Source organism: Cherax quadricarinatus, unplaced genomic scaffold (assembly GCF_038502225.1).
Source record: "Cherax quadricarinatus isolate ZL_2023a unplaced genomic scaffold, ASM3850222v1 Contig74, whole genome shotgun sequence".
Taxonomy (NCBI): domain Eukaryota; kingdom Metazoa; phylum Arthropoda; class Malacostraca; order Decapoda; family Parastacidae; genus Cherax; species Cherax quadricarinatus.
In genome coordinates, this window is record NW_027195100.1 from 259059 (window position 1) to 275000 (window position 15942).

The window sequence follows — 15942 nt, forward strand, 5'->3', positions numbered from 1 at the left end:
CCCTCGTGTGCTTGTTGACAAGCACTCATCTCTCACCTCTAATAAGGAACAAAGTGAAATAGTTTGAACTCACTTCGTGTGTATTGTCAAGTAACTTTTTTTTGTAAAGACTGACGGATAGTTCAGTGAAAGTGTGCACCAGTTCCCGGTCCCTTGAGGAGCGTTATAAACTGGTCCTTCCTGGACCACCTGACACAAACACAAACACACACACCACAGGTGCAATCACACACAGGGTGCCATCACACACACGGTGCCACCACAGGTGCCATCACACACAGTATGTCACCACAGGGTGCCACCACAGGTGCCATCACACACAGGGTGCCGCCACAGGTGCCATCACACACAGTATGTCACCACAGGGTGCCACCACAGGTGCCATCACACACAGGGTGCCACCACAGGCGCCATCACACACACAGGGTGCCACCACAGGTGCCATCACACACAGGGTGCCACCACAGGTGCCATCACACACAGTATGTCACCACAGGGTGCCACCACAGGTGTCATCACATACAGGGTGCCACCACAGGTGCCATCACACACAGTATGTCACCACAGGGTGCCACCACAGGTGCCATCACACACAGGGTGCCACCACAGTTGCCATCACACACAGGGTGCCACCACAGGTGCCATCACACACAGTATGTCACCACAGGGTGCCACCACATGTGCCATCAGACACAGGGTGCCACCACAGGTGCCATCACACACAGTATGTCACCACAGGGTTCCACCACAGGTGCCATCACACGCAGGGTGCCACCACAGGTGCCATCACACACAGGGTGTCATCACAGGTGCCATCACACACAGGGTGCCACCACAGGTGCTATCTCACACAGGGTGCCACCACAGGTGCCATCACACAGGGTGTCACCACAGGTGCCATCACACACAGGGTGCCACCACAGGTGCCATCACACACAGGGTGCCACCACAGGTGCCATCACACACAGGGTGCCACCACAGGTGCCATCACACACAGGGTACCACCACAGATGCCATCACACACAGGGTGCCACCACAGGTGCCATCACACACAGGGTGCCACACTCGTCGCAGTATTGTCGTGTCAACTGACCTCGTTATATCATTTTATCAGCTCATTAGCTATTCTAAAATGGGACATGTGCGTGTGTGTGTGTTTCCCGGGGTGAGGGGGTAGTGGTGGGTGGCGTGGGTGGACATCAGGGGCGGGTGGCGTGGGTGGACATCATGGGTGGGTGGCAGGGGTGGGCGGCTCACTACTAACCCGCCGCTCCTCAACACTCAGCAAGATACACTCGCCACTTTACCGGAAGTCAATACACTTGGCAGATTTAGAAGACATTTGTCCAGAATTTAGGACGTGACATCGACATATTGATATTTTTCTCTCATAAATAACGAAAAAATTTAAAAGAAAAAAAATCGCAAATTTATTTTGCCTACCGTGAATTTTATTTACGTAAAATGTATAGAAGTTTATTCTAATACCTGAGGAAGAGCAGTTTATTCTGTCTTAAGTTATCCGAGAGCTTGTATATGTACTCACCTAATTGTGGTTGCAGGGGTCGAGACTCAGCTCCTGGCCCCGCCTCTTCACTGATCGCTACTAGATCCTCTCTCTCTCTGCTTCCTGAGCTTTGTCATACCTCGTCTTAAAGCTATGTATGGTTCCTGCCTCCACTGCATCATTTGTTAGACTTTTCCACTTCCTGACGACTCTATGACTGAAGAAATAATTCCTAACATCCCTCTGACTCGTCTGAGTCTTCAGCTTCAAATTGTGACCCTCTGTTTCTGTGTCCCATCTCTGGAACAACCTGTCTCTGTCTACCTTATCTATTCCACACAGTATTTTGTATGTCGTTATCATGTCTCCCCTGACCCGCCTGTCCTCCAATGTCGTCAGTCCGATTTCCCTTAACCTTTCTTCGTAGTGTGTGTATGTGTGTGTGTGTGTGTGTGTGTGTGTGTACTCACCTAGTTGTACTCACCTAGTTGAGGTTGCAGGGGTCGAGTCCAAGCTCTTGGCCCCGCCTCTTCACTGGTCGCTACTAGGTCACTCTCCCTGAGCCATGAGCTTTATCATACCTCTGCTTAAAGCTATGTATGGATCCTGCCTCCACTACATCGCTTCCCAAACTATTCCACTTCCTGACTACTCTGTGGCTGAAGAAATACTTCCTAACATCCCTGTGATTCATCCGTGTCTTCACCTTCCAACTGTGTCCCCTTGTTGCTGTGTCCAGTCTCTGGAACATCCTGTCTTTGTCCACCTTGTCAATTCCTCTCAGTATTTTGTAAGTCGTTATCATGTCCCCTCTATCTCTACTGTCCTTCAGTGTGTGTGTGTGTGTATGCGTGTGTGTGTGTGTGTGTGTGTGTGTGTGTGTGTGTGTGTGTGTGTGTGTATGTGTGTGTGTGTGTGTGTGTGTGTGTGTGTGTGTGTGTGTGTGTGTGTCTGTCTGTCTGTCTGTCTGTCTGTCTGTGTCTGTGTATCACGTTGGGAGCTTTTAAAGCCACACTTATATATATATATATATATACATATATAAATATATATACATATATATATATATATATATACATATATATATATATATATGTATATATTACATATATATCTATATATACATATATATATATATATAAACATATATATATATATATATATACATATATATATATATAAACATATATATATATATATATATACATATATATATATACATATATATATACATATATATATATATATGTATGTATATATATATATATATATATATATATATATCATTAATAATAATTATAATGTGAGAAATCAGGAAAGCACTTTGAATATCACTATTGTTTTCTCAGTGGTTGTTCAGCATATACATGTATGTATATATGTGTAATTTTAATCAATATTGTATCCATCTACAGGACCGTCACCCAGTAATCCCCCTGGAATAGACTGGAGTCAGTGGTGGACCTACGATGGTATATCCGGGCCACGGTTCTGGGGCGTCATCAACCCCGCCTGGGGGATGTGCCGGGACGGTCGTCGACAATCGCCCATCAACGTCGACCCCAAGACTCTCCTCTTCGATCCCAACCTCACCCCCTTCACCCTCGACAAGGTCACGGTGAGTTGTCGATGACCTATTGGTAGGTGGTAGCAACCTCTCCTGGGGTTTTAATTAGCCCGTCAGTGGTTGTCTCCCACTGGGCGAGCAACTGATTTAAATTATAGTTCAGTTCTCTGAAGACTTACGTCATGACAACCTTCCAACAGAGTACCACAACTTACTGACGTGACTTATATCACGAGAACCTTCAAGTTACTAACTCATCCGTTGACTAAGATCATGACAATCTTCCAACTTACTAACTTATCTACTGACTTAGTTGAAGACAACATTCCGACTGTCTTCCGCAAGAAGGTATATCCAGCGATGAGTTAGATCATAGATCACAGGAACTTTTCCCTGGCATGCCACAAAGTGTTACCCTAGGATTAAGGTTCTGAGGTGATGCGTTACCACAGTCCTCTGAGACTTATCCTACTCGGGACTTGAGAACTAACTCCGGAATACATTTCCAGTAAAGTCACTTAACTAGTCCGTAATGCACCTAGCGAACTCTACATGTTAATGAGAGTCAAAGTAGAGTTTAACATGGGTTAGGGTCCCGGGCAGGGAGAAAAAAACAAAATTCTTTGAGCTTTTTAATTTCGAAAATTGGGATTGTAAAACGAGACAAAGGGAATATTAAAAAAAAGGAATGTCAGATGAGAGAAATTAATTTTTTTGACACTTCATTATATAGTCTTGAATGTGGGGGGGGATGTAAATAATGGATAAAACCACCACCCATCTATCACCACCACCACCCATCTATCACCACCACCACCCATCTATCACCACCACCACCCGTCTGTCACCACCACCACCCATCTATCACCACCACCACCCATCTATCACCACCACCACCCGTCTGTCACCACCACCACCCGTCTGTCACCACCACCACCCGTCTGTCACCACCACCACCCGTCTGTCACCACCACCACCCGTCTGTCACCACCACCACCCGTCTGTCACCACCACCACCCGTCTGTCACCACCACCACCCGTCTGTCACCACCACCACCCGTCTGTCACCACCACCACCCGTCTGTCACCACCACCACCCGTCTGTCACCACCACCACCCATCTATCACCACCACCACCCGTCTGTCACCACCACCACCCATCTATCACCACCACCACCCATCTGTCACCACCACCACCCATCTGTCACCACCACTACCCGTCTGTCACCACCACCACCCATCTATCACCACCACCACCCATCTATCACCACCACCACCCATCTATCACCACCACCACCCATCTGTCACCACCACCACCCGTCTGTCACCACCACCACCCATCTATCACCACCACCACCCATCTATCACCACCACCACCCGTCTGTCACCACCACCGCCCATCTATCACCACCACCACCCGTCTGTCACCACCACCGCCCATCTATCACCACCACCCGTCTGTCACCACCACCGCCCATCTATCACCACCACCACCCGTCTGTCACCACCACCACCCGTCTGTCACCACCACCACCCATCTGTCACCACCACCACCCGTCTGTCACCACCACCACCCATCTATCACCACCACCACCCATCTATCACCACCACCACCCGTCTGTCACCACCACCACCCATCTATCACCACCACCACCCGTCTGTCACCACCACCACCCATCTATCACCACCACCACCCATCTATCACCACCACCACCCGTCTGTCACCACCACCACCCGTCTGTCACCACCACCACCCATCTATCACCACCACCACCCATCTATCACCACCACCACCCGTCTGTCACCACCACCACCCATCTATCACCACCACCACCCATCTATCACCACCACCACCCGTCTGTCACCACCACCACCCATCTATCACCACCACCACCCATCTATCACCACCACCACCCGTCTGTCACCACCACCACCCATCTATCACCACCACCACCCATCTGTCACCACCACCACCCATCTTTCACCACCACCACCCATCTGTCACCACCACCACCCATCTATCACCACCACCACCCATCTATCACCACCACCACCCATCTATCACCCCCACCACCCATCTATCACCACCACCACCCTTCTCTCACCACCACCACCCTTCTCTCACCACCACCACCCCTCTGTCACCACCACCACCCATCTATCACCACCACCACCCATCTATCACCACCACCACCCGTCTGTCACCACCACCACCCATCTATCACCACCACCACCCGTCTGTCACCACCACCACCCATCTATCACCACCACCACCCATCTATCACCACCACCACCCATCTATCACCACCACCACCCATCTATCACCACCACCACCCATCTATCACCACCACCACCCATCTATCACCACCACCACCCATCTATCACCACCACCACCCGTCTGTCACCACCACCACCCATCTATCACCACCACCACCCATCTATCACCACCACCGCCCATCTATCACCACCACCACCCATCTATCACCACCACCACCCATCTGTCACCACCACCACCCATCTGTCACCACCACCACCCATCTATCACCACCACCACCCATCTATCACCACCACCACCCATCTGTCACCACCACCATCCATCTTTCACCACCACCACCCATCTATCACCACCACCACCCATCTATCACCACCACCACCCATCTATCACCACCACCACCCATCTATCACCACCACCACCCATCTATCACCACCACCACCCATCTATCACCACCACCACCCATCTATCACCACCACCGCCCATCTATCACCACCACCACCCATCTATCACCACAACCACCCATCTGTCACCACCACCACCCATCTATCACCACCACCACCCATCTATCACCACCACCACCCATCTATCACCACCACCGCCCATCTATCACCACCACCACCCATCTGTCACCACCACCACCCATCTATCACCACCACCACCCATCTATCACCACCACCACCCATCTGTCACCACCACCACCCATCTATCACCACCACCACCCATCTATCACCACCACCACCCATCTATAACCACCACCACCCATCTATCACCACCACCACCCATCTATCACCACCACCACCCATCTGTCACCACCACCACCCGTCTGTCACCACCACCACCCATCTGTCACCACTACCAATCTATCACCACCATCAATCTATCACCACTGCCCATACATTACCACCATCTAACTATCACCATACCCATCTATCACCATACCCATCTACCACCACTGCCACGTACTGTACCTTGGGTAGTGACTGTGCCTGTCCTTAGCTCAGGTGGGCGGGGAACTGCTCAATACGGGTCACAGCGTGGAGTGGAGAGCCGCCCATAACGCCCACGCCATCAACGTGACGGGCGGACCACTGAGCTACGCCTACACACTCACCCACGCCCGTCTACACTTCGGTGAGAGGAACCAACAAGGTTCAGAACACCTCTTAGATAACAAGGCTTTTCCTGCAGAGGTAAGACATTATATGTATATATATATACATATACGTATTTATACATAAATCTTCTGTGCCATATTATGTAATAAAATATTCCTATTGGTATAGTTCAAAAGATGGGGTGGTAGGGGAAGTGGAATATTCAAATGGCTTCAGGAAGAAATCCAAATATTCTTCCTTGAAGCCTTTTTATCCACTTCTCCGAGGCTATGGGTCCCACAATTTACACCAGAGGTGGACCCCATCCTATATATATATATATATATATATATATATATATATATATATATATATATATATATATATATATATATATATATATATATATATGTCGTGCCGAATATGTAAAACTGGTCAATTAGCAAAAATTTGTTTAAAATTAAGTCCTTTCTAAAATTTTCTCTTATATGTTTAAAGATATATATTTTTCATTAATGTTAATGTAAAATTTTTTAATTTTGCTCCAAAAGAATCTTAGAAAACTTACCTAACCTTATTATAACAAGAACAATTTATTTTAGCCTAACCCAACTAAATATAATGTAGATTTGTTTACAATAATTTAACACTAAACAAACACAGTGAAATATATTTTTTTCGTTAGGTTCAGGATGATTTTTGCGAAATTATTGCATACACAAATTTTCGCTTGTCCTATAATGAAAAAAATATATTTCACTGTGTTTGTTTAGTATTAAATTATTGTAAACAAATCTACATTATATTTAGTTGGGTTAGGCTAAAATAAATTGTTCTTGTTATAATAAGGTTAGGTAAGTTTTCTAAGATTCTTTTGGAGCAAAATTAAAAAATTTTACATTAACATTAATGAAAAAAATATATCTTTAAACATATAAGAGAAAATTTTAGAAAGGACTTAATTTTAAACAAATTCTTGCTAATTGACCAGTTTTACATATTCGGCACGACATATATATATATATATATATATATATATATATATATATATATATATATATATATATATATATATATATATATACAGGAGAAGGGGTTACTAGCCCCGGTTTTAAACCATTTATCATCCTATATATATATATATATATATATATATATATATATATATATATATATATATATATATATATATATATATATATATATATATATATATAGAGAGAGAGAGAGAGAGAGAGAGAGAGAGAGAGAGAGAGAGAGAGAGAAAGTAACAGGAAGTGCCCCCAGACATACCAGTGCCCCCAGACATACCAGTGCCCCCAGACATACCAGTGCCCCCAGACATAACCAGTGCCCCCAGACATACCAGTGCCCCCAGACATTCCAGTGCCCCAGACATACCAGTGCCCCCAGACATACCCCCACAGACATACAGTGCCCCCAGACATACCAGTGCCCCCAGACATTCCAGTGCCCCCAGACATACCAGTGCCCCCAGACATACCAGTGCCCACAGACATACCAGTGCCCCCAGACATTCCAGTGCCCCCAGACATACCAGTGCCCCCAGACATACCAGTGCCCCCAGACATACCAGTGCCCCCAGACATTCCAGTGCCCCCAGACATACCAGTGCCCCCAAACATACCAGTGCCCCCAGACATACCAGTGCCCCCAGACATACCAGTGCCCCCAGACATACCAGTGCCCCCAGACAAACCAGTGCCCCAGACATACCAGTGCCCCCAGACATACCAGTGCCCCCAGACATACCAGTGCCCCCAGACATACCAGTGCCCCCAGACATACCAGTGCCCCCCGACATACCAGTGCCCACAGACATACCAGTGCCCCCAGACATTCCAGTGCCCCCAGACCTTCCAGGGCCCCCAGACATACCAGTGCCCCCAGACATACCAGTGCCCACAGACATTCCAGTGCCCCCAGACATACCAGTGCCCCCAGACATACCAGTGCCCCCAGACATACCAGTGCCCCCAGACATTCCAGTGCTCCAAGACATACCAGTGCCCCCAGACATACCAGTGCCCCCAGACATACCAGTGCCCCCCGACAGACCAGGGCCCCCAGACATACCAGTGCCCACAGACATTCCAGTGCCCCCAGACATACCAGTGCCCCCAGACATACCAGTGCGCACAGACATTCCAGTGCCCCCAGACATACCAGTGCCCCCAGACATACCAGTGCCCACAGACATTCCAGTGCCCCCAGACATACCAGTGCCCCCAGACATACCAGTGCCCCCAGACATACCAGTGCCCCCAGACATGCCAGTGCCCCCAGACATACCAGTGCCCCCAGACATACCAGTGCCCCCAGACATACCAGTGCCCACAGACATACCAGTGCCCCCAGACATTCCAGTGCCCCCAGACATACCAGTGCCCCCAGACATACCAGTGCCCCCAGACATACCAGTGCCCCCAGACATTCCAGTGCCCCCAGACATACCAGTGCCCCCAAACATACCAGTGCCCCCAGACATACCAGTGCCCCCAGACATACCAGTGCCCCCAGACATACCAGTGCCCCCAGACATACCAGTGCCCACAGACATTCCAGTGCCCCCAGACATACCAGTGCCCCCAGACATTCCAGTGCCCCCAGACATACCAGTGCCCCCAGACATACCAGTGCCCCCCAGACATACCAGTGCCCCCAGACATACCAGTGCCCCCAGACATACCAGTGCCCCAGACATACCAGTGCCCACAGACATACCAGTGCCCCCAGACATACCAGTGCCCCCAGACATTCCAGTGCCCCCAGACATACCAGTGCCCCCAGACATACCAGTGCCCACAGACATTCCAGTGCCCCCAGACATACCAGTGCCCCCAGACATACCAGTGCCCCCAGACATACCAGTGCCCCCAGACATTCCAGTGCTCCCAGACATACCAGTGCCCCCCGACATACCAGTGCCCCCAGACATACCAGTGCCCCCAGACCTACCAGGGCCCCCAGACATACCAGTGCCCCCAGACATACCAGTGCCCCCAGACATACCAGTGCCCCCAGACATACCAGTGCGCACAGACATTCCAGTGCCCCCAGACATACCAGTGCCCCCAGACATACCAGTGCCCACAGACATTCCAGTGCCCCCAGACATACCAGTGCCCCCCAGACATCCAGTGCCCCCCAGACATACCAGTGCCCCCAGACAGGAAGTGCCCCCAGACATACCAGTGCCCCCAGACATACCAGTGCCCCCAGACATACCAGTGCCCACAGCCAGAAGGAAGAATATTATACCATAAGAATAATCCCACCAGCATTGATATAGTAATAGTAACTTAAAGGAAAGTAACGTGACAATAATAAAAAATTTGGTCATACTTTACAAAGATATGAGTAATTTTTTATATATAATTATATTGTCATTGATATATAAGTAAGTGACCATTATGGAGTAATCATCCAGGAGAAAATGGGGCCATTTAAAGGCACGAGAAAACGGGAACATATAAAGGGGAGACTTCTAAAAGTTATACAAAGGAAACCGAGCTCATTAAAATAAACTCATATAAAGTACCTGGGGGCTCTTCCTGTTCTATTCTCTCTCTCTCTCTCTCTCTCTCTCTCTCTCACTCTCTCTCTCTCTCTCTCTCTCTCTCTCGCTCTCTCTCTCTCTCTCTCTCTCTCTCTCTCTCTCTCTCTCTCTCTCTCTCTCTCTCTCCTTCACTCCAGTGAAGTTGTCCTTTGGGATCGTATTTGCTCGGACATCATCCTCTTTTCTGCAACCTTGCTCTCTCCTGATGATGTGTTGATTGTAACACCAAAGGCCATAAGCTATCATTCTACTCCCCACGTGGTTGTTTTGCATATATATATATATACATATATATATATATATATATATATATATATATATATATATATATATATATATATATATATATATATATATATATATATATATATATATATATATATATATATATATATATATATATATATATATATATATATATATATATATATATATATATATGCGTGTGTGTGTGTGGGCACAAACATGTAATTACGGGCAAGTTTGCTGTATATCCTAGATTTATTGTACTCTTTGAGGTTGGGAGGTGAACTTCCTCACTGCTGTACTGGAGGAGGCAGGTGTCCAGCAGGTGTGAATGCACATGTGTAGTCCTACGCCACCTACTTAACATTTGTCCAGGTTTGCAAAAAAAAAATGATTTCAACCAAACGCTTTTAGCTACCATCGAATCTCCTTAGTTGGCCAGATAAAATTATCTTTGCCTGCCAGTCTTTGCCTGCCAGACTTACTTGTCTAAGTCAGCTGGAACAACCCTGGGTATAATTTGTACCCCTCCCTCCCTCCCTCTACCTATCATTCCTTCCCTCCTACCGTCCCTCTACCTATCCTTCCCTCCCACCATCCTAATTTTTCTCCCAGAGAGCAGAGATTCTAGCTCGTTTTTAATAAAGAATTGATCAGACGAGAGATTAATGTTTACCATCACACTGCCTCATCACGTGCGCCAGGCAGGTGCTACAAATTAATTATTGACAAGGTATGCAAATTACTGCACCATTTGCATTTCATCCTTCTATATAGCGTGCAATATGCAATATTTCGCCTTTGCTATTTTACTTAAATAATATTTCCTACTGTTTTTATTATTGTCTGTGGGAGCAGTTGATCGACTTTTTTTTTAAATAATTGGAACACAGAGATAGAAGTACATAAATAATATATATATATATATATATATATATATATATATATATATATATATATATATATATATATATATATATATATATATATATATAGGAACAACAGTGTAATTAAGCCCATGCATTTTCAAATTTACCCTGGCGGAGCGGCTCCTGAATATTTAAATGAGTCGTGTAATGACGATTTACAGCCGTGAGGATGAACGAGTGTTGTGATGACACTGGAGGGGAGTTGGATCCTATTGGAGTGGTGTTGGATCCTCCTGGAGAGGAGTTGGATCCCACTGGAGGGGAGATGGATCATACTGGAGGGGAGTTGGATCCTACTGAAGGGGAGTTGGATCCTACTGGAGGGGAGTTGGATCCTACTGGAGGGGAGTTGGATCCTACTGGAAGGGAGTTGGATCCACCGGAGGGGAGTTGGATCCAACTGGAGAGAAGTTGAACCACCACTAGAGGCAAATGTGTGTGTGTGTGTGTGTGTGTGTACTCACCTAATTCACCTACTTGTACTCACCTAACTATGGTTGCAGGGCTTGACTCATAACTCCTGACCCCCGCCTCTTCACTGTGTGTTTTCCTGTCCACATTCCTAACGTCGCCATGTTCTTAAAGTAATAATATGAGTGTATATAAAGTGAGTTTCGAGTTCATTTTGAGTGCATGTTGGGTGAGTTTTGAGTGCATTCAGAACTGGAATACCACTAACAACTTTCTCATTCCACATCACAACCATAACATCATCCCTTCAAGCCTCATTCCATCACACTTGCAAGCCCAATTCTTTTCTCTATTCCCATGCCCATCCGTGCCCAAATAAGCATAACATATATTTGAAAATGCGCCCAAACGCATTATTTCAATTGAGTTATTCGCCACTACGCACCGTTGGAAAAAATACCAGCCTGTCCTTCTTCATTAAAGAGGTAACGTGTTGCTGGACACAATAGGCAAATTGAACACGTCAACCTTTCATTTTGAGTGGTGGCTATAATTGTGGTGAATGCTGTTTTGGCTGTTTGACTTGCTTGTTGCGTTGTATGTTGGTGGTGTATCTCATACGTTGACTTGTTGTAGCCAGCTGGCCCAGTGGCTGGTTCTAACCCCGCCCCTGGTATGCTGAGTCCACTCTGTGATTCATACGAGTATATTTTATACATTTACGTACTTTATACATCAGCTGTATGATTATGCATGGGTAATTTGTTTAATACACTTGATATGCTTCATACATACTGTCTATAATGGCTGTATACTACGTCATCCATTGGTTGTATACTGTATATAACCTTTGTATGTGTGCATATATATACATACACACATATATATATATATATATATATATATATATATATATATATATATATATATATATATATATATATATATATATATATATATATATATATATATATATATATATATATATATATATATATATATATATATATATATATATATATATATATATATATATATATATATATATATATATATATATATATATATATATATATATATATATATATATATGCAAGGAATTCGCAAGAGCAGGTAAAATATACACAAACCCTGATCTCTGGCTGGAGACTCGAACCTACGAACCTTGGAACAAGGGATGAGATGAAAAGCTGTAAGCCTTCTCCCTGAAAGCTGGTTGCCTTGGATCAACGTCTAGCGCAAGCTGCACGCCAAGGTATTGTCCAGTGTGGTGAGATTGGTATAGCACTGCGTACCTTGTTCCAAGGTTCGTAGGTTCGAGTCTCCTTCAGCCAGAGATCATTGTTTGTATATATATATATATATATATATATATATATATATATATATATATATATTTTTTTTTTTTTTTTTTTTTTTTTTTATTCTATGTGAACATTTATTAATAAACAAAAATATATATATATATATATATATATATATATATATATATATATATAGAGAGAGAAAGAGAGAGAATGAATTTGAAGAGCATTTCTCTGTATTAATTTCTGAAACACTGAAGGCTGATGATAATTAGGTAAAATATTTGTCAGGTAACAGGACAAATGTTTCCTGACTCGGATCTTAGCTATTATGATGACCCACAGCTGGAGCTTTTGGTCATCTAACCGAGGACTTCCGCTGGCTTACCGGTCCACCTGCTTAAAAGTTGAAGCAAGAGAGTTTCCATGAATGTGGTCAAATCTGAGTGGGAACTGGTCATTAGTGGCATCCCACAGGGATTAGTTTTGGGTTCATTATTGTTCATAATTTACATTAATGACCATGATGAAGGTGTCACACCTTGGAGTTAGGTCACCATGTAATATTGTCAGGGAATCCGATTCTCACTTAATATTATATCTCGAAGATCTTTATTAAATAGCTAAACTGGAGATGTTCAGCATTATTTTATTATCTGTCTTTACATACAAGACATTACTATTACTACTATTATTATTGTTATTATCAGAGTTGATAATTATTATTTTGATTATTATTATTATTATTATTATTATTATTATTATTATTATTATTATTATTATTATTATTATTATTATTATTATTATCATCATCATCATTATTATTATTATTATGTTAGGTAGGATCTTTTATATTTCAAAGAGACAATATTCTCCCATACATTCACTCACTTCGATTTTCCTTGAGAATTAGAGTTGAGTGTTGACTCATAGTTCACTCAGTATTGTTCAGAAGACGGATTTATTCATGTTCTCTGACACTCGAGCAATCTTTAGAGATATATCTCTCAGATAATACTGTGGTTTCTGTCTTCTTTATTATAGGAGACAGTAGTGTTGTTTAACTTTCCACATTTATACAGTTAATTTCAAGACATTGTTTGTCTTGTTAAGACAAAGTTTTTGATGTTTGTGGAGATTCAAATTGTAAAGTGTTATTTATATATATATATATATATATATATATATATATATATATATATATATATATATATATATATATATATATATATATATATATATATATATATATATATATATATATATATATATATATATATATATATATATATATATATATGAACTTAGAGAAGAGAAGAAGAAAGCATTGTATTCAAATCGTAAAGATCGTAACTTTTAATTTTGTTGGGTTTGGTTTACTAGTAGAATTAAAACATAACCCCTACACTCTGAAAGATACTAACATAACTTTTGTTCCAATACTTTTGTTCCAATGCTTGTTCCAATACCTTGTTGCCTGTAAGGTGCGATCTTTGTTACCGGCCAAATATTAACGGAGTTTCTTTATAGAACTCCAAAGAGTAAATATTCCTCTTAAATCCCTTACTCGCAACAGAAGGAATTACAAGTGACATGAGCAAATTTGCTGATGATACAAAAATAGGTCGTATGATTCATTCTGAGAAGGATACCAGTGAACTCCTGGAGGATTTGGACAAATTAATGTCTTGGTTTGAAAAGTGGCAGATGAAGTTCAATGTGGACAAGCGTGAGGTCCTAGTCCTTGGTAATGAAAATAACCCTCGAAGTTATAAACTAGGTAAAGTAGAGCTTGATCATACAGAATGTGAAAAGGACTTGGGAGTCATGGTAAGCAGAAATCTAAAGCCAAGACAGCAGTGCCTTAGTGTGTGCAATAAAGCCAACAGATTACTTGGATTTATTTCAAGAAATATAAGTAACGGAAGTCCAAAAGTTATTTTACAGCTCTATACATCACTAGTGAGACCTCTTTTGGATTATGCTGCTCAGTTTTGGTCCCCTTACTACAGGATGGACATAGACTCATTGGAGAATATACAGACTGAAGACAGACTTAGAGCTTTGAATCTTTACTCTCTGGAGAGATGTAGAATGAGGGGAGATATCAATGAAGTGTATAAGTGGATAATGGGCATAAACAAAGGTAATATTAATAAAATACTGAGGACATCAAACCAGGTAAGAACCAGAAATAACGGATTTAAGTTAGATAAATTTAGATTTAGAAAGGTCATAGGTAAGTACTGGTTTTCGAACAGTTGTGGATGCGTGGAACAATCTTCCGAGTAGGGTGATCGAGGCTAGGACCCTGGGTATATAAAAAGAGATTGGACAAATATGTGAGTGGGAGGGGATGGGTTTGATTGGTATCATGGGTACGAGAGTAAATTATTGGGTAGCTTTGAGTAGCGGTGGTTTTGATAAAGACCTGCCTTGTATGGGCCAGTAGGCCTTCTGCAGTGTTCCTCCATTCTCATGTTCTTAAATCTAAATTTCTCCAACTTTAACCCATTGCTGCGAGTCCTGTCTTGGCTAGATATTTTTAAAACGCTATTTATATTCTCTTTATTTATTCCTGTCTTCCAGTTATCACCTCAGTCACATCCCTCCTAATTCTACGCCTTCCTAGAGAGTACAGATTCAGGGCCCTCAGTCTATCCTCGTAGGAAAGATTTCTGATATACGGGATCAACTTTGTCATCCTCCTCTGTATGTATATATGTTGGAGAGCGAAACGTTGCCGCAATAAAATGTTACATTAGTTGCACTTGTGTCCTTTTACGTCTTTGTACGTCTTCCAGTGCATTTCTATCCATCCTGCAATACGGTGACTAGAACTGTGCAGCACAATATTCATGAGGTCCAACAGACGATGAATAGAGCTGAAGAATAACCTGACGACTGCTGTTAATTATACATGGTGACCGAATTATATTAACTTTACAGTAACCGCTTACTCAATGATGTCTTGGTAACCTTAACTCCTAAATCTTTACCCATTCAGAGTGCATAACTTCTACAATACT

The 15942-nt window shown here is 43.5% G+C and overlaps 1 protein-coding gene across 1 annotated transcript in view; it reads left to right on the forward strand.

Moving 5' to 3' along the window:
• The first annotated feature begins 1227 nt into the window (after positions 1 to 1227).
• LOC128700480 (carbonic anhydrase-related protein 10-like) overlaps positions 1228 to 15942 on the forward strand; it is an 86564-nt gene continuing 71849 nt past the window's right edge. The window contains exons 1-3 of the mRNA XM_070080002.1: positions 1228 to 1231; positions 2923 to 3125; positions 6351 to 6539. Of these exons, the coding sequence (XP_069936103.1) occupies positions 1228 to 1231; positions 2923 to 3125; positions 6351 to 6539 (396 nt within the window). The remainder of the gene's footprint in view (positions 1232 to 2922; positions 3126 to 6350; positions 6540 to 15942) is intronic.